Source organism: Ips typographus, linkage group LG14 (assembly GCF_016097725.1).
Source record: "Ips typographus isolate SLU linkage group LG14, UJ_Ityp_2.0, whole genome shotgun sequence".
In the NCBI taxonomy this organism is placed as follows: domain Eukaryota; kingdom Metazoa; phylum Arthropoda; class Insecta; order Coleoptera; family Curculionidae; genus Ips; species Ips typographus.
Window position 1 is genome coordinate 3,544,039 of NC_138435.1, and position 18,515 is coordinate 3,562,553.

Consider the following 18,515-nt stretch of genomic DNA (forward strand, 5'->3'; position numbering starts at 1 on the left):
CTTAGAAGCATTCAGACTGCTATTTTTCCAGTATTTTGACAAGTTTCAGGAAAAAACACGCACAAAAGCATCTGTAATGGTTCTAGAAGCTTCCCGAACCTTTCAGAATGTTCGAGAAGCTTCTAGAAAGTCCCAGAAACTTCCAGAACAACGCAGAATTGCTTTAAGGCTTCAGAAGTGTCTTAGAAGCGTTCAGAATGCTTTTTTTTCCAGTATTTTGACAAGTTTCAGGAAAAAACATCCACAAAAGCATCTGTAATGGTTCTAGAAGCTTCCGGAACCCTTTAGGATGTTCAAAAAGCTTCCAGAAAATCCCAGAAACTTCCAGAACAGAGCAGAATTGCTTAAAAGCTTCAGAAGGATCAGTTTCTGTGCCTTTTAACCGTTTTAATGTAATTTACAGACTTTTCAAGGCTAAAAACGACATTTTCAGGTCACGTGACAGTTGTTGACACCTGTCAATTTACTTTTGCAGTGTTGCCAACTCCAAATTTAAATTATTTCAGTCGCGCCACGAGTTTTACTATTAGTAGTTGCAACGCAGACAGTTTTCTTCTTGTAACTCCCTTAAACGGCGTTTTAGGTCAAAAATCCTTTGAAACAATCTTGTAGAGAATTGAATTCCCTACAACTCTCCTTATTTACACTTTTACTGTAACTGCTCAAATAACGGAGCTACGCTCCGTTGAATACCAACAAACCAAGTCAATGTTTGTATTGTTCCCAAAACTGGTTTGTAACCATAGAAACGATCAATTCTGTCCAATTATCGATTAGATTGTCAAGTGAAAACGATTCAGTTTGTTTGTATCGTTCAAGCTTCGTTTCTGGTTATTTCGTTCAGTTTGGTTACGTTTACGCGGTAGAAAGTGAACGAAAACCACCAAAATGTCGCGATTTAACCTCAAAAAATACAACAAACGTGATACTCTGGAACAAACCGAGTCAAAAGTGAGCATTTTGAGTGATTCGGAGGAGGAAAAGTCAACGGAAATGTCCGAAAACGAGTCCAGTACTGGACTAAGAGGAGGTTTAATGGCAGGCCGGATTAAGTGAGTATTTTAGTGGGAAAAAATGGAATTTTTGCACCCTGTAAGCATATAGTCGGATTCTACATTTAATTCTGCACATTTTTGCTCTCTTACAAAATTTTCGTATCTTTAACCGTTTGCGAGATATTTATTAAAAACCAGTTTCTTGTTACTTTGACCAGAAATTTCAAAACGGACCCTTAAATTTTAAAAATTGAATAACTCCGCCATTTTTTAAGTTACAGGATGCGCAAACCACTCAAAATAAACCTTTTTGAGTGCTCTTTCCTGTCATACCAGTCACATGATTGGTTCTTGTGAAATGTATACAGGGTGTGGCAAAATACAGGGTTGAGTTGGTTTTTTGGCCCCTGACCACCCTTAGGGGCTTTATAACGCTTTAAAACTTCCATAACCAGATTCTGCGTTTAATTCTGAACAATTTTGCTCTCTTACAAAATTTTTGTATCTTTAACCATTTTCGAGATATTTAATAAAAACCAGATGCTTGATATACTTTGAACAAAACTTTCAAAATGGACCCTTAAATTTTCAAAATTGAATAACTCCGCCATTTTTTAAGTTACAGGGTGCGCAAACCACTCAAAATAAAGCTCTTCGAGTGCTCTTTCCTGTCGTACCAATCACTTGATTGGTTCTTGTGAAATGTATACAGGGTGTGGCAAATTACAGGTTTTTTTTTGTATTTTGGCCCCTGACCACCCTTAGGGGCTTTAGAACGCTTTCAAACTTCCATAACCAGATTTTAAATTTAATTCTGAACAATTTTGCTCTCTTACTAAGTTTTTGTATCTTTAACCGTTTGCGAGATATTTAATAAAAACCAATTGCTTGATATACTTTGACCAAAACTTTCAAAATGGACCCTTAAACTTTCAAAATTGAATACCTCCGCCATTTTTTAAGTTACAGGGTGCGCAAACCACTCAAAATAACGCTTTTTGGGTGCTCTTTCCTGTCATACCAATCACTTGATTGGTTCTTGTGAAATGTATACAGGGTGTGGCAAAATACAGGGTTGAGTTGGTTTTTTGGCCCCTCACGACCCTTAGGGGATTTGTAGCGCTTTCAAACTTACATAGCCAGATTCTAAATTTAATTCTGAACAATTTTGCTCTCTTACAAAATTTTTGTATCTTTGACCGTTTTCCAGATATTTAATAAAAACCAGTTGCTTGATATACTTTGAACAAAACTTTCAAAACGGACCCTCAAATTTTCAAAATTGAATAACTCCGCCATTTTTTAAGTTACAGGATGCGCAAACCACTCAAAATAAAGCTCTTTGAGTGCTCTTTCCTGTCATACCACTCACTCGATCAGTTTCGGTCAAACATATACAGGGTGTGCCAAATTACAGGGTGATGCTGGTTTATCAGCCCCTGACGGCCTTTAGGGGCTTTAGGGAGTTTCCAAACTTACATAGTCAGATTCCGCGTGTGATTCTGAACAATTTTGCTCTCTTTCAAAATTTTCGTATCCTTAACCGTTTTCGAGATATTTAACAAAAACCAGTTGAACAGTACTTTTACCAAACGGACCCTAAAACTTTCAAAATTGAATAACTTCGCCATTTTTCAAGTTACAGGATGCGCAAACCACTCAAAATAAACCTTTTTGAGTGCTCTTTCCTGTCATACCAGTCACGTGGTCTGATTCTGCGCAAAGCTGGTTCGAATCCAGCTGAAGGCGCGATTTTAATCATTCATTAACGACAAAATCGTTTGCAGGAACGCAAAGACACCGATGATGGCGGAAAAACCGAAACGCAGTCGGATTTTCGAGCAGCTCCAGCTGGACAATGTCGACTTGAACGCCACCATGCAAAATAGACTTTCTGCGCATGACAGTTCGAATGTTCTAGATTCCGAAAGATTCACGTTTGTTGACGACTTGGTACGTGGCAAAATACGTTTTTAAGGTCACGTGACTGTTTTTGACAGACGACAATCGGTCTTTATTAGATTTCTGACAGTTAATTTGACAGTGTGACAACTGTCACTAACGTCAAAACTGTCAAATTGTGCTCGAAAGATGGAGAAGTTAGTGTTTTGAATAGTTTTCTCAAAATATTCAATTGAAAAGTCTTTCTGAGCTCTGTGACAGTTATTTTGACAGCTGTCACGTGACTGTCTGGCTAATTTGCGTTCTAGAACCACGTGACAACTGTCACTTACGTCAAAACTGTCAAATTGTGTTCAAAAGTTGCAAAATCACAGTTTGGAACAGTTTTTTGCAGTTTTCCAAACAAAACTTGTTTCTGAGCTCCGTGACAGTTATTTTGACAGTTGTCACGTGACTGTCTAGCTAATTTGCCTTATAGAACCACGTGACAACTGTCACTAACGTCAAAACTGTCAAATTGTGCTCAAAAGATGCAAAATCACGGTTTGGAACAGTTTTCTTGCAGTTTTCCAAACAAAACTTGTTTCTGAGCTCCGTGACAGTTATTTTGACAGTTGTCACGTGACTGTCTAGCTAATTTGCGTTCTAGAACCACGTGACAGCTGTCACTAACGTCAAAACTGTCAAATTGTGTTCAAAAGATGCAAAATCACGGTTTGAAACAGTTTTCTTGCAGTTTTCCAAACAAAACTTGTTTCTAAGCTCCGTGACAGTTATTTTGACAGTTGTCACGTGACTGTCTAGCTAATTTGCCTTATAGAACCACGTGACAACTGTCACTGACGTCAAAACTGTCAAATTGTGTTTAAAAGTAGCAAAATCACGGTTTGGAACTGTTTTCTTGCAGTTTTTCAAACAAAACTTGTTTCTGAGCTCCGTGACAGTTATTTTGACAGTTGTCACGTGAGTGTCTAGCTAATTTACGTTATATAAGCACGTGACAACTGTCACTTACGTCAAAACTGTCAAATTGTGCTCAAAAGTGCAAAATCACGGTTTGGAACAGTTTTCTTGCAATTTTCCAAACAAAACTTGTTTCTGAGCTCCGTGACAGTTATTTTGACAGCTGTCACGTGACTGTCTGGCTAATTTGCGTTCTAGAACCACGTGACAACTGTCACTTACGTCAAAACTGTCAAATTGTGCTCAGAAGATGCCAAAATCACGGTTTGGAAGAGTTTTCTTGCAGTTTTTCTAACAAAACTTGTTTCTGAGCTCTGTGACAGTTATTTTGACAGCTGTCACGTGACTTTCTTGCTAATTTGCATTATAGAACCACGTGACAACTGTCACTAACGTCAAAACTGTCAAAATGTGTTTAAAAGTAGCAAAATCACGGTTTGGAAGAGTTTTCTTGCAGTTTTTCTAACAAAACTTGTTTCTGAGCTCTGTGACAGTTATTTTGACAGTTGTCACGTGACTGTCTGGCTAATTTGCGTTCTAGAACCACGTGACAACTGTCACTGACTTCAAAACTGTCAAAATGTGTTCAAAAAGTTGCAAAATCACGGTTTGGAACAGTTTTCTTGCATTTTTCCAAACAAAACTTGTTTCTGAGCTCCAGGACAGTTATTTTGACAGTTGTCACGTGACTGTCTAGGTAATTTGCATTATAGAATCATGTGACAACTGTCACTTATGTCAAAACTGTCAAATTGTGTTCAAAAGATGCAAAATCAGGGTTTGGAACAGTTTTCTTGCAGTTTTCCAAACAAAACTTGTTTCTGAGCTCCAGGACAGTTATTTTGACAGCTGTCACGTGACTGTCTAGGTAATTTGCGTTGTAGAACCACGTGACAACTGTCACTGACGTCAAAACTGTCAAAATGTGCTCAAAAGATGCAAAATCACGGTTTGGAACAGTTTTCTTGCAGTTTTCCAAACAAAACATGTTTCTGAGCTCCGTGACAGTTATTTTGACAGCTGTCACGTGATTGTCTAGGTAATTTGCGTTCTAGAACCACGTGACAACTGTCACTTACGTCAAAACTGTCAAAATGTGTTCAGAAGAGGAAAACATTTGGGTTTTGAATAGTTTTCTGAAAATATTCAATTGAAAAGACTTTCTGAGCTCTGTGACAGTTAATTTGACAGTTGTCACGTGACTGTCTGGCTAATTGACGTTCTAGAACCACGTGACAACTGTCACTTACGTCAAAACTGTCAAATTGTGCTCAAAAGTTGCAAAATCACGGTTTGGAACAGCTTTCTTGCATTTTTCCAAACAAAACTTGTTTCTGAGCTCCAGGACAGTTATTTTGACAGTTGTCACGTGACTGTCTAGGTAATTTGCATTATAGAATCATGTGACAACTGTCACTTATGTCAAAACTGTCAAATTGTGTTTAAAAGTAGCAAAATCACGGTTTGGAACAGTTTTCTTGCAGTTTTTCAAACAAAACTTGTTTCTGAGTTCTGGGACAGTTATTTTGACAGTTGTCACGTGACTGTCTAGCTAATTTGCGTTCTAGAACCACGTGACAACTGTCACTTACGTCAAAACTGTCAAATTGTGTTTAAAAGATGCAAAATCACGGTTTGGAACAGTTTTCTTGCAGTTTTCCAAACAAAACTTGTTTCTGAGCTCTGGGACAGTTATTTTGACAGCTGTCACGTGACTGTCTGGCTAATTTAGGTTATATAAGCACGTGACAACTGTCACTTACGTCAAAACTGTCAAAATATGTTCAAAAGATGCAAAAATTGGGGTTTTGTTTGTTTAGGGTCAGTTTAGCGAGCGCAAAGTGTCTGAATGGGTACTTAAACAACTTCAATCCCCTGTAACTCGGCTACAATGCAAAATTCTGGAAAATTTTAAAGAACTAAAATTGTAGCTAATTTAATTCTCTATCAAAACCTTAGAAGGGAATTTTGTTCTTAAAGGCCTCAGAAGGGAGATATTTGCCTAAGAACGTTTATGGAGAGCAAAGTGTCTGAATGTCTACTTACGGAACTTCCATCCCCCGTAACTCGGCTACGATGCAAAATTCGGGAAAATGTTAAAGAATAAAAATTGTAGCTAAATTAATTCTCTATCAAAACCTTAGAGGGGTGTTTTGTCGTTAAAAGCCTCAGAAGGGAGATATTTCTTCTACAACCACTTGACTGTACATTAGAAAAATGTTTCCAATTTCAGGCTCCAATTTCAAATCTGTCGGTCGACAACGAGGAAACTGTAGAAGATTTAGTGGACTTTTCGCCATCCCCAGCCAGTTTGCACTTCCAGCAAACGTTATCAGAGCAAGAGTGCTTTGCAGACAACATTCCTCCCCAGAAGAGCACTTCTCCAGTGTCTTTGCGTTGCTTCAAACCAGAAAACCACCAAAACAACGTGACTGAGTACGTTCCGGCTAGGAAGGGCAACCAAAACGACCTGAAACAAGTCGTGGTGGAGGCAGAAAACCTCCTCCAACTCACCTTCAAGTTGGTGAGGTTCCTGCACCATCCCCTGATGAGTTTGGAGCACTTTCTGGTGCACCAACTCCAGGAATTCCATCGAAAGTATCAGGAAATTGAAGCCAGAGGAGGGAAGCAAGCCAGGAAGGCGAAGAAACTCCAGAGAATCGTCCTGAAAATGTGGTCTGAGGTGAAACGACTCAGAAATGCGCAGAACTACTCCAACACCGCTCTGAGACTGGTTATCGTGGCTCAGAAGCAGTTTTCTGATGATCTTGGTGTAGGAAATGCGGATCGTCTGCAAATTGATGAGCTTCTGGACTTGAGGTTGGTGGGAGGTGAGTTGGTAGCTGAAGAAGGTGATGGTTTGGAGGTGGAGGAGGTTCTGAGGAGGAAAGTGGTGGAATCAACGAAGTTTACTCTCAAAATTTGGTGCGATGGGGTTCTGGTGGCCAAATCTGATCCGCAGTGTTTGAATCGGGATTTCGAACTGGATTTCTGTCAAAACTTTCCGATTCGCTTAACGAAGCCTCCTGATTGGTTCACGGTGGAATTGTACGAACATCCTAAAGGGTAAGTTAAGCATTAAAATGTACTACTAAGTGTACTAGATAATTGTACTAAAAAACTCAGGAATTTTTTAAAATTGTTTGAATGTTGCTTTGTGCATGAAAATTGGTTTATGTAGGGCTTTCAAGGTTCCACCCTGTATCTCACTAAATTGGACCGGAAAAGTACTGAAAAAAATCAGGGTTGTACTACTAGGTGTACTTGTAAATTGTACTAAAAAAGTACAATTGTTCTTTTACTGAGGAATTTTTTAAAATTGTTTGAATGTTGCTTTGTCTATGAAAGTTGGTTTATGAAGGGCTTTCAACGTTTCACCCTGTATCTCCCTAACTTGAACTGGAAAAGTTCTGAAAAAAATCAGGGTTGTACTACTAAATGTACTTGTAAATTGTACTAAAAAAGTACAATTGTTCTTTTACTGAGGAATTTTTTAAAATGGTTTGAATGTTGCTTTGTCTATGAAAGTTGGTTTATGAAGGGCTTCCAACGTTCCACCCTGTATCTCACTAAATGGAACAGGAAAAGTTATGAAAAAAAATCAGGGTTGTACTACTAAATGTACTTGTATATTGTACTAAAAAAGTACAATTGTTCATTAACTGAGAAATTTTTTAAAATTGTTTTAAAATTGCTTTGTCTATGAAAGTTGGTTGTAAAGGGCTTTCAACGTTTCACCCTGTATCTCTCTAATTTCAACTGGAAAAGTTCTGTAAAAAATCAGGGTTGTACTACTAAGTGTACTTGTAAATTGTACTAAAAAGTACAATTGTACGTTAACTGAGGAATTTTTTAAAATTGTTTGAAATTTGCTTTGTCCATGAAAGTTGGTTTATGTAGGGCTTTCAACGTTTCACCCTGTATCTCCCTAAATTGAACTGGAAAAGTTCTGTAAAAAATCAGGATTGTACTACTAAATGTACTTGTACATTGTACTAAAAAAGTACAATTGTTTATTAACTGAGGAATTTTTTAAAATTGTTTTAAAATTGCTTTGTCTATGAAAGTTGGTTTGTAAAGGGCTTTCAACGTTTCACCCTGCATCTCCCTAACTTGAACTGGAAAAGTTCTGAAAAAAATCAGGGTTGTACTACTAAGTGTACTTGTACATTGTGCTAAAAAAGTACAATTGTTCATTAACTGAGGAATTTTTTAAAATTGTTTGAAAATTGCTTTGTCTATGAAAGTTGGTTTATAAAGGGCTTCCAACGTTTCACCCTGTATCTTCCTAACTTGAACTGGAAAAGTTCTGAAAAAAATCAGGGTTGTACTAATAAATGTACTTGTAAATTGTACTAAAAAGTACAATTATACGTTAAATGAGGAATTTTAAAAAATTGTTTGAAAATTGCTTTGTCCATGAAAGTTGGTTCATGTAGGGCTTCCAACGTTTTACCCTGTATCTCAATAACTTGAACCGGAAAATTTGTAAAAAAATTCAGGGTAGTACTACTAAATGTACTTTTATATTGTACTAAAAAAGTACAATTGTTCATTAACTGAGGAATTTTTTAAAATTGTTTGAATGTTGCTTGGTCCATGAAAGTTGGTTTATGTAGGGCTTTCAAGGTTCCACCCTGTATCTGCCTAAATTGAACCGGAAAAGTTCTGTAAAACATCAGGGTTGTACTACTAAATGTACTTTTATATTGTACTAAAAAAGTACAATTGTTCATTAACTCAGGAATTTTTTAAAATTGTTTGAATGTTGCTTCGTTCAGGAAAGTTGGTTCATGTAAGGCTTCCAACGTTCCACCCTGTATCTCACTAAATTGGACCGGAAAAGTACTGAAAAAAATCAGGGTTGTACTACTAGGTGTACTTGTAAATTGTACTAAAAAAGTACAATTGTTCTTTTACTGAGGAATTTTTTAAAATTGTTTGAATGTTGCTTGGTGCATGAAAGTTGGTTTATGAAGGGCTTTCAACGTTTCACCCTGTATCTCACTAAATTGAACTGGAAAAGTTCTGTAAAAAATCAGGGTTGTACTAATACTAATAAATGTACTTGTAAATTGTACTAAAAGGTACAATTGTACATTAACTGAGAAATTTGTGAAAATTGTTTGAAAATTGCTTTGTGCATGAAAGTTGGTTTATGTAGGGCTTTCAACGTTTCACCCTGTATCTCTGATTTTAAAGTGTATTTTATGTCATTAGATAGGAAATTTAATGAGGATTTCAAAAATGTACTTAAAACTGTCATTTTCTCACTACAAGTAGGTTTTACAGGCGATTTTGTCCTTGACTGTCCTTTCAAACTGTGTTTCTAGCATTTCAAATTTTGACACCACTTTTCTTCCTGACTTTACATGATTTTCAAGTGTTTTTTATGTCATTGGATCGGAAATTTAACGAGGATTCCAAAAATGTGCCTAAAACTGTCATTTTCTCACTCCAAGTGGGTTTGACAAGCGATTTTGTCCTTGACTGTCCTTTCAAACTGTGTTTTTGACAGTTCAAATTTTGACACCCCTTTTCTCCCTGACTTTACCTGATTTTGTATTGTTTTTTATGTCATTAGATAGGAAATTTAATGAGGATTCCAAAAATGTATTTAAAACAGTCATTTTCTCACTCCAAGTGGGTTTTACATGCGATTTTGTCCCTGACTGTCCTTTCAAACTGTGTTTCTGACAAATCAAACTTTGACACCACTTTTCTTCCTGACTTTACACGATTTTAAAGCGTTTTTTATGTCAGTAGATAGGAAATTTCATGAGGATTCCAAAAATGTGCTTAAAACAGTAATTTTCTCACTCCAAGTGGGTTTTACATGCGATTTTGTCGTTGAGTGTCCTTTCAAACTGTGTTTCTAGCATTTCAAATTTTGACACCACTTTTCTTCCTGACTTTACCTGATTTTGAAGTGTTTTTTATGTCATTAGATAGGAAATTTAATGAGGATTCCAAAAATGTGCTTAAAACCGTCATTTTCTCACTCCAAGTGGGTTTTACAAGCGATTTTGTCCCTGACTGTCCTGTCAAACTGATTGACGTTGAATTTTTTCCAGATTGCTCAAGAGGAAAATCGCAGACTTCAAAATTGACCTCCCCAATCCAAATCAGCGCTACAACGACTCAAAATGGACGGAAAGTGACTTTGAACGACGCGAAATCGTCCATTACAAGCACGCAGGAATCGGTAGCGGATTCACTTTGAACGAAGTAAACCAACTCGATGGTTTGAATCTGACTGGCACAGTTTACACTCGTGGACTGTTAACGTACAAAATTGGATGGCAAAATACCGTTCCAAACCGTCCACGTGCACAAAATGACTGCGTTTACACCAAGTTACAGCAAACGGTGGATAGATGGGGCTGTCTGGATCAAAGTGCGTTGGAACGGCTACTAGATGGCGGTAAGTGTCTAAAATTTTTTTAGAAAATGATAGAGGGCAGTTTAGAGAACAATTCACCACAAAAATCACCCCTGTAGCTTTAACCGTTTCGGAGATATTCAATTTTTCCTGTTAAAGTGACTATTTTTTGTTTTTCCTAAAACAGTTTACTTTAAGCTTGTGAAAAGTAATGAAGGACTCAAGCTAGGAAAGTGAATTTTTGATATGTTATTCTCCATTAAATTCCCTACAATTCCCACAAAAAATGGCGTCGATAACTCAACTGGTTTCTGAAATATCCCAATTCAAACACAAATGTCACTTTCCTACTAAACTTTCAAAAATAGTTCACTTTAAGCTTATGAAAAGTAATGAAGGACTCTAGCTAGGAAAGTGAATTTTTTATATGTTATTTACCATTAAATTCCCTACAATTCACACAAAAAATGGCGTCGATAACTCAACTGGTTTCTGAAATATCCCAATTCAAACATAAATGCCACTTTCCTACTAAACTTTCAAAAATAGTTCACTTTAAGCTTATGAAAAGTAATGAAGGGCTCAAGCTAGGAAATTGAATTTTGGAAATGTTATTCTCCATTAAATTCTCTACAATTCACACAAAAAATGGCGTGGATAACTCAACTGGTTTCTGAAATATCCTAATTCAAACATAAATGCCACTTTCCTACTAAACTTTCAAAAACAGTTCACTTTAAGCTTATGAAAAGCACTGAAGGACTTAAGCTAGGAAAGTGAATTTTGGAAATGTTATTCTCCATTAAATTCCCTACAATTCACACAAAAAATGGCGTCGATAACTCAACTGGTTTCTGAAATATCCTAATTCAAACATAAATGCCATTTTCCTACTAAACTTTAAAAAACAGTTCGCTTTAAGCTTATGAAAAATAATGAAGGACTCAAGCTAGGAAAGTGGATTTTTGACATGTTATTCACTATTAAATTCCCTAAAATTCACACAAAAAATGGCGTCGATAACTCAACTAGTTTCTGAAATATCCTAATTCAAACATAAATGCCACTTTCCAACTAAACTTTCAAAAACAGTTCACTTTAAACTTATGAAAAGCACTGAAGGACTTAAGCTAGGAAAGTGAATTTTTGATATGTTATTCTCCATTAAATTCCCTACAATTCACACAAAAAATGGCGTCGATAACTAAACTGGTTTCTGAAATATCCTATTTCAAACATAAATGCCACTTTCCTACTAAACTTTCAAAAACAGTTCACTTTAAACTTATGAAAAGCACTGAAGGACTTAAGCTAGGAAAGTGAATTTTTGATATGTTATTCTCCATTAAATTCCCTACAATTCACACAAAAAATGGCGTCGATAACTCAACTGGTTTCTGAAATATCCTAATTCAAACATAAATGCCACTTTCCTACTAAACTTTCAAAAACAGTTCACTTTAAGCTTATGAAAAGTAATGAAGGACTCAAGCTAGGAAAGTGAATATAGGAAATGTTATTCACCATTAAATTCCCTACAATTCACACAAAAAATGGCGTCGATAACTCAACTGGTTTCTGAAATATCCTAATTCAAACACAAATGCCACTTTCCAACTAAACTTTCAAAAACAGTTCACTTTAAGCTTATGAAAAGTAATGAAGGACTTAAGCTAGGAAAGTGAATTTTTGATATGTTATTCTCCATTAAATTCCCTTCAATTCACACAAAAAATGGCGTCGATAACTCAACTGGTTTCAGAAATATCCTAATTCAAACCTAAATGCCACTTTCCTACTAAACTTTCAAAAACAGTTCACTTTAAGCTTGTGAAAAGTAATGAAGGACTCTAGCTAGGAAAGTGAATTTTGGAAATGTTATTCTCCATTAAATTCCCTACAATTCACACAAAAAATGGCGTCGATAACTCAACTGGTTTCTGAAATATCCTAATTCAAACATAAATGAGACTTTCCTACTAAACTTTCAAAAACAGTTCACTTTAAGCTTATGAAAGGTAATGAAGGACTCAAGCTAGGAAAGTGAATTTTTGATATGTTATTCTCCATTAAATTCCCTACAATTTACACAAAAAATGGCGTCGATAACTTAACTGGTTTGTGAAATATCCTAATTCAAACATAAATGCCACTTTCCTACTAAACTTTCATAAACAGTTCACTTTAAGCTCGTGAAAAGTAATGAAGGACTCTAGCTAGGAAAGTGAGTTTTTGATATGTTATTCTCCATTAAATTCCCTACAGTTCACACAAAAAATGGCGTCGATAACTCAACTGGTTTCTGAAATATCCCAATTCAAACACAAATGTCACTTTCCTACTAAACTTTCAAAAACAGTTCACTTTAAGCTTGTGAAAAGTAATGAAGGACTCAAGCTAGGAAAGTGAATTTTGGAAATGTTATTCACCATTAAATTCCCTACAATTCACACAAAAAATGGCGTCGATAACTCAACTGGTTTGTGAAATATCCTAAATCAAACATAAATGCCACTGTCCTACTAAACTTTCAAAAACAGTTCACTTTAAGCTTATGAAAAGTAATGAAGGACTCAAGCTAGGAAAGTGAATTTTTGATATGTTATTCTCCATTAAATTCCCTACAATTCACACAAAAAATGGCGTCGATAACTCAATTGGTTCCTGAAATATCATAATTCAAACATAAATGCCACTTTCCTACTAAACTTTCAAAAACAGTTCACTTTAAGCTTATGAAAGGTAATGAAGGACTCAAGCTAGGAAAGTGAATTTTTGATATGTTATTCTCCATTAAATTCCGTACAATTCACACAAAAAATGGCGTCGGTAACTCAACTGGTTTCTGAAATATCCTAATTCAAACATAAATGAGACTTTCCTACTAAACTTTCAAAAACAGTTCACTTTAAGCTTATGAAAGGTAATGAAGGACTCAAGCTAGGAAAGTGAATTTTTGATATGTTATTCTCCATTAAATTCCCTACAATTTACACAAAAAATGGCGTCGATAACTTAACTGGTTTGTGAAATATCCTAATTCAAACATAAATGCCACTTTCCTACTAAACTTTCATAAACAGTTCACTTTAAGCTCGTGAAAAGTAATGAAGGACTCTAGCTAGGAAAGTGAGTTTTTGATATGTTATTCTCCATTAAATTCCCTACAGTTCACACAAAAAATGGCGTCGATAACTCAACTGGTTTCTGAAATATCCCAATTCAAACACAAATGTCACTTTCCTACTAAACTTTCAAAAACAGTTCACTTTAAGCTTGTGAAAAGTAATGAAGGACTCAAGCTAGGAAAGTGAATTTTGGAAATGTTATTCACCATTAAATTCCCTACAATTCACACAAAAAATGGCGTCGATAACTCAACTGGTTTGTGAAATATCCTAAATCAAACATAAATGCCACTGTCCTACTAAACTTTCAAAAACAGTTCACTTTAAGCTTATGAAAAGTAATGAAGGACTCAAGCTAGGAAAGTGAATTTTGGAAGTGTTATTCATTATTAAATTCCCTACAATTCACACAAAAAATGGCGTCGGTAACTCAACTGGTTTCTGAAATATCATAATTCAAACATAAATGCCACTTTCCTACTAAACTTTCAAAAACAGTTCACTTTAAGCTTATGAAAGGTAATGAAGGACTCAAGCTAGGAAAGTGAATTTTTGATATGTTATTCTCCATTAAATTCCGTACAATTCACACAAAAAATGGCGTCGGTAACTCAACTGGTTTCTGAAATATCCTAATTCAAACATAAATGAGACTTTCCTACTAAACTTTCAAAAACAGTTCACTTTAAGCTTATGAAAGGTAATGAAGGACTCAAGCTAGTAAAGTGAATTTTTGATATGTTATTCTCCATTAAATTCCCTACAATTTACACAAAAAATGGCGTCGATAACTTAACTGGTTTGTGAAATATCCTAATTCAAACATAAATGCCACTTTCCTACTAAACTTTCATAAACAGTTCACTTTAAGCTCGTGAAAAGTAATGAAGGACTCAAGCTAGGAAAGTGAATTTTGGAAATGTTATTCTCCATTAAATTCCCTACAATTCACACAAAAAATCGCGTCGATAACTCAACTGGTTTCTGAAATATCCCAATTCAAACACAAATGCCACTTTCCTACTAAACTTTCAAAAACAGTTCACTTTAAGCTTGTGAAAAGTAATGAAGGACTCTAGCTAGGAAAGTGAATTTTTGATATGTTATTCTCCATTAAATTCCCTACAATTCACACAAAAAATCGCGTCGATAACTCAACTGGTTTCTGAAATATCCCAATTCAAACACAAATGCCACTTTCCTACTAAACTTTCAAAAACAGTTCACTTTAAGCTTGTGAAAAGTAATGAAGGACTCTAGCTAGGAAAGTGAATTTTTGATATGTTATTCTCCATTAAATTCCCTACAATTCACACAAAAAATGGCGTCGGTAACTCAACTGGTTTCTGAAATATCCTAATCCAAACATAAATGCCGCTTTCCTACTAAACTTTCAAAAACAGTTCACTTTAAGCTTGTGAAAAGTAATGAAGGACTCTAGCTAGGAAAGTGAGTTTTTGATATGTTATTCTCCATTAAATTCCCTACAATTCACACAAAAAATGGCGTCGATAACTCAACTAGTTTCTGAAATATCCCAATTCAAACACAAATGTCACTTTCCTACTAAACTTTCAAAAACAGTTCACTTTAAGCTTGTGAAAAGTAATGAAGGACTCTAGCTAGGAAAGTGAATTTTTGATATGTTATTCCCCATTAAATTCCCTACAATTCACACCAAAAATGGCGTCGATAACTCAACTGGTTTCTGAAATATCCCAATTCAAACATTAATGAGACTTTCCTACTAAACTTTCAAAAACAGTTCACTTTAAGCTTATGAAAAGTAATGAAGGACTCAAGCTAGGAAAGTGAATTTTGGAAATGTTATTCACCATTAAATTCCCTACAATTCACACAAAAAATGGCGTCGATAACTCAACTAGTTTCTGAAATATCCCAATTCAAACACAAATGCCACTTTCCTACTAAACTTTTAAAAACAGTTTACTTTAAGCTTATGAAAAGTACTGAAGGACTTAAGCTAGGAAAGCGAGTTTTTTAAATGTTATTCACTATTAAATTCCCTACAATTCACACAAAAAATGGCGTCGATAACTCAACTGGTTTCTGAAATATCCCAATTCAAACATAAATGCCACTTTCCTACTAAACTTTCAAAAACAGTTCACTTTAAGCTCGTGAAAAGTAATGAAGGACTCTAGCTAGGAAAGTGAATTTTTGATATGTTATTCTCCATTAAATTCCCTACAATTCACACAAAAAATGGAGTCGATAGCTCAACTGGTCTGCCTGAATCAACTAAAACAATTTTTAAGGTCTCAATTGGAACGATTTTGGACTGAACCTTTGCAACCTCAGCAACCACAATCTGGATTACTTCAGGTGAGTTTCCTGAATCTAATCCATTTCCAGGGATTTTAAGGTAAATTTGGTTGAACAGATTAAGTCCCCATTTGGATGGAAGGGTTTCCTTTTGTCTACCGGAAGATCTGAATCGAAACATTCGATTGAAATACTTGAAACTGCGAGATCAGCATGAAATCGAGTTTGCCCATGTTCCCATCCCTAACAGGGTTCGAGAGCTTCCGCTTTCGCTAATTCGGGATTTTGAACGAAGGAAATCACTAGAAAGTAAGTAAATATTCACTTTCAAAAATTCACAGTTGTAAAAATGTTTCAAAATTTTTAATCAACTTTGACGCCCTCTAGCGGCCAAACGGAGCAACTTAGAGCAGCCCGCTCAACGTCACGTGATAGCCCTGTTTATTAGCTTTCTTTTGTTATTTAGTGTTTATATACAGAATGTCTCAAATAAGCGAGTTATTTCCAATTCTCCGGGTTGGTGCACCAAAATTTGGTCTAATTTTAAGGTTTTGGCTCAATATTGTAAGAATCGCCACCATTTTGTCACTATTTCAATGAAAATGTCCTTTTATACTAATTTTGATCTGAAAAACACGATTTTTTGGTCTGTTTTGCCAAAACTGGCACCGTTTCGGACATAACCTAAAAAATTTAGTTTTTTGTAATTTTTGAGAGTTTCCAGGGCGTGACACCCTTAAAAAATGACATTTTTGACAAGTGACACTTGACGTCATGTTTCTACTGATAATTCAAAAATATTCGGCCAATCAAAAAAAAAAAATTTCAAATTCAAAATTTTTTCCTGAAATTTGGTGGGGGGACCCCTTTGAAAATTGTCAAGAAAACCGTTTTTGATTTTTCTCGGACAAACGGTACGTTTTCCAAAAAACTGTATAAAAAGGAAAAGTTGCGTGAAACTGTTGCGCCATCCATGGTAAAAATTTCAAACCTCTAACCTAAACCGTTCTCGAGATATTTGGTAAAAAGTGCAAAAATTGTTTGTCAAGTTTGACGCCCTCTAGCGGCCGAACGGAGCAACTTGGCGCCGCCCGCTCAACGTCACGTGATAGCCCTTTTCAGTAGCTTTCTTTTGTTATTTAATGTTTATATACAGAATGTTTCAAATAAGCGAGTTATTGGCCATTTTTGGTAAAAGTGTACCAAATTTCTGCTTAAAATGGTTGGTTTTCCTGACCTACCATACCGACAGCCGCCATTTTGGATTTCCATCTGTCAAAGTGGTCATTTTGACTAATTTCGGTCTGGAAAACATGATTTTTAGGTCGATTTTGCCAAAAGTGGCACAGTTTTAAACATAACCTACAAAATTGTCAATTTTTGCAAATTTTTGACAGTTTTCAGGGCGTGGCACTCTTAAAAATGACTTTTTTGACAAATGACACTTTACGTCAAATTTCTAAAGTTAATTCAAAGATATTCAGGCAATTAAAATTTTTTTTCAAAATTTCAATTTTTTTTCCAAAATTTGGTGGGAAGACTCTTTTTGAAAAATGTCAAGAAAACTGTTTTTATTTTTTCAAAGGCAAACGCTACGTTTTTCGAAAAAAGTGTACATAAGGGAAAAGTTGAGTTTTACCGTGGTACACTCAAGGTAAAAATTTCAAGTCTCTAACTTAAATAGTTTACGAGATTTTTGCAAAAATGTTTGAAAATTTGTAATTAACTTTGACGCCCTCTAGCGGCGAAACGGAGTAACTTAGCGCAGCACGCTCAACACCACGTGATAACCGTTTTCATTAGCTTTCTTTTGTTATTTAGTGTCTATATACAGGGTGTTTCAAATAAGCGAGTTATTTCCCATTTTCTGGGTTGGTGCACCAAAATTTGGTCTAATTTTAAGGTTTTGGCTCAATATTGTAAGAATCGCCACCATTTTGTCACTATTTCAATGAAAATGTCCTTTTATACTAATTTTGATCTGAAAAACACGATTTTTGGGTCTGTTTTGCCAAAAGTGGCACCGTTTCGGACATAACCTTAAAAATTGAGTTTTTTGTAATTTTTGACAGTTTTCAGGGCGTGGCACCCTTAAAAAATGACATTTTTGACAAGTGACACTTGACGTTATGTTTCTACTGATAATTCAAAAACATTCGGCCAATCAATAAAAATTTTTAAATTCAAAATTTTTTTCCTACAAATTTGATGGGGAGGCCACTTTGAAAATTGTCAAGAAAACAGTTTTTGATTTTTCTCGGACAAACGGTACGTTTTTCGAAAAAACTTTATAAACAGAAAAAGTTGCGAGGTACTGTTGTGCATCCATGGTAAAAATTTTAAACCTCTAACTTGAGTAGTTTTCGAGATATTTGCAAAAATGTTTCAAAATTTTTAATCACTTACGTGGAATCAATGAATTGGCATTAAAATAGCTTTTCCGTGAGTAATACTCGCCCTCAAACTGGTTAAAACGGTTTTCCTCTTGGATTTCCGCCAATTTTTGGCGGAAAATTGTGAAAAAATTTGTGATCACTACTGAATCAACGCGTCCCACGTGGAACTTTTCAAAGTTAGTGAAAGTCAATTTTTTTTTATTTTGCCGCCCCTTTGCCGCCCCCTAGGGCGGAAGAAAGTAGTGGTATTTATGGACCACCCCATTCTAAGCCCCCACCCCAAATTTGAACCAAATCGCTCAATCCGTTCCTGAGATAGGGCACTTCTAAGTTATTATAGTGATCAATTCAATTCAGTTGTGGTTTGAAATTGTAAAACCCTGTAACTCGGTTATTTTTGGGATTTCTGGGTGGTTGAGCCACTCAAATTAACCGGCTTGAGCTCCTCTTTCCAGTGGTGTTG

At 35.6% G+C, this 18,515-nt stretch overlaps 1 protein-coding gene across 2 annotated transcripts in view; it reads left to right on the top strand.

Moving 5' to 3' along the window:
- The first annotated feature begins 766 nt into the window (after positions 1-766).
- Cc2d2a (Coiled-coil and C2 domain containing 2A) overlaps positions 767-18,515 on the top strand; it is an 88,585-nt gene continuing 70,836 nt past the window's right edge. For both annotated transcript variants that reach the window (XM_081992602.1, XM_081992603.1), the window contains exons 1-6: positions 767-1,052; positions 2,783-2,948; positions 6,094-6,926; positions 9,935-10,284; positions 15,650-15,716; positions 15,775-15,965. In XM_081992602.1, the coding sequence (XP_081848728.1) occupies positions 889-1,052; positions 2,783-2,948; positions 6,094-6,926; positions 9,935-10,284; positions 15,650-15,716; positions 15,775-15,965 (1,771 nt within the window). In that variant the 5' untranslated portion in view covers positions 767-888. The remainder of the gene's footprint in view (positions 1,053-2,782; positions 2,949-6,093; positions 6,927-9,934; positions 10,285-15,649; positions 15,717-15,774; positions 15,966-18,515) is intronic.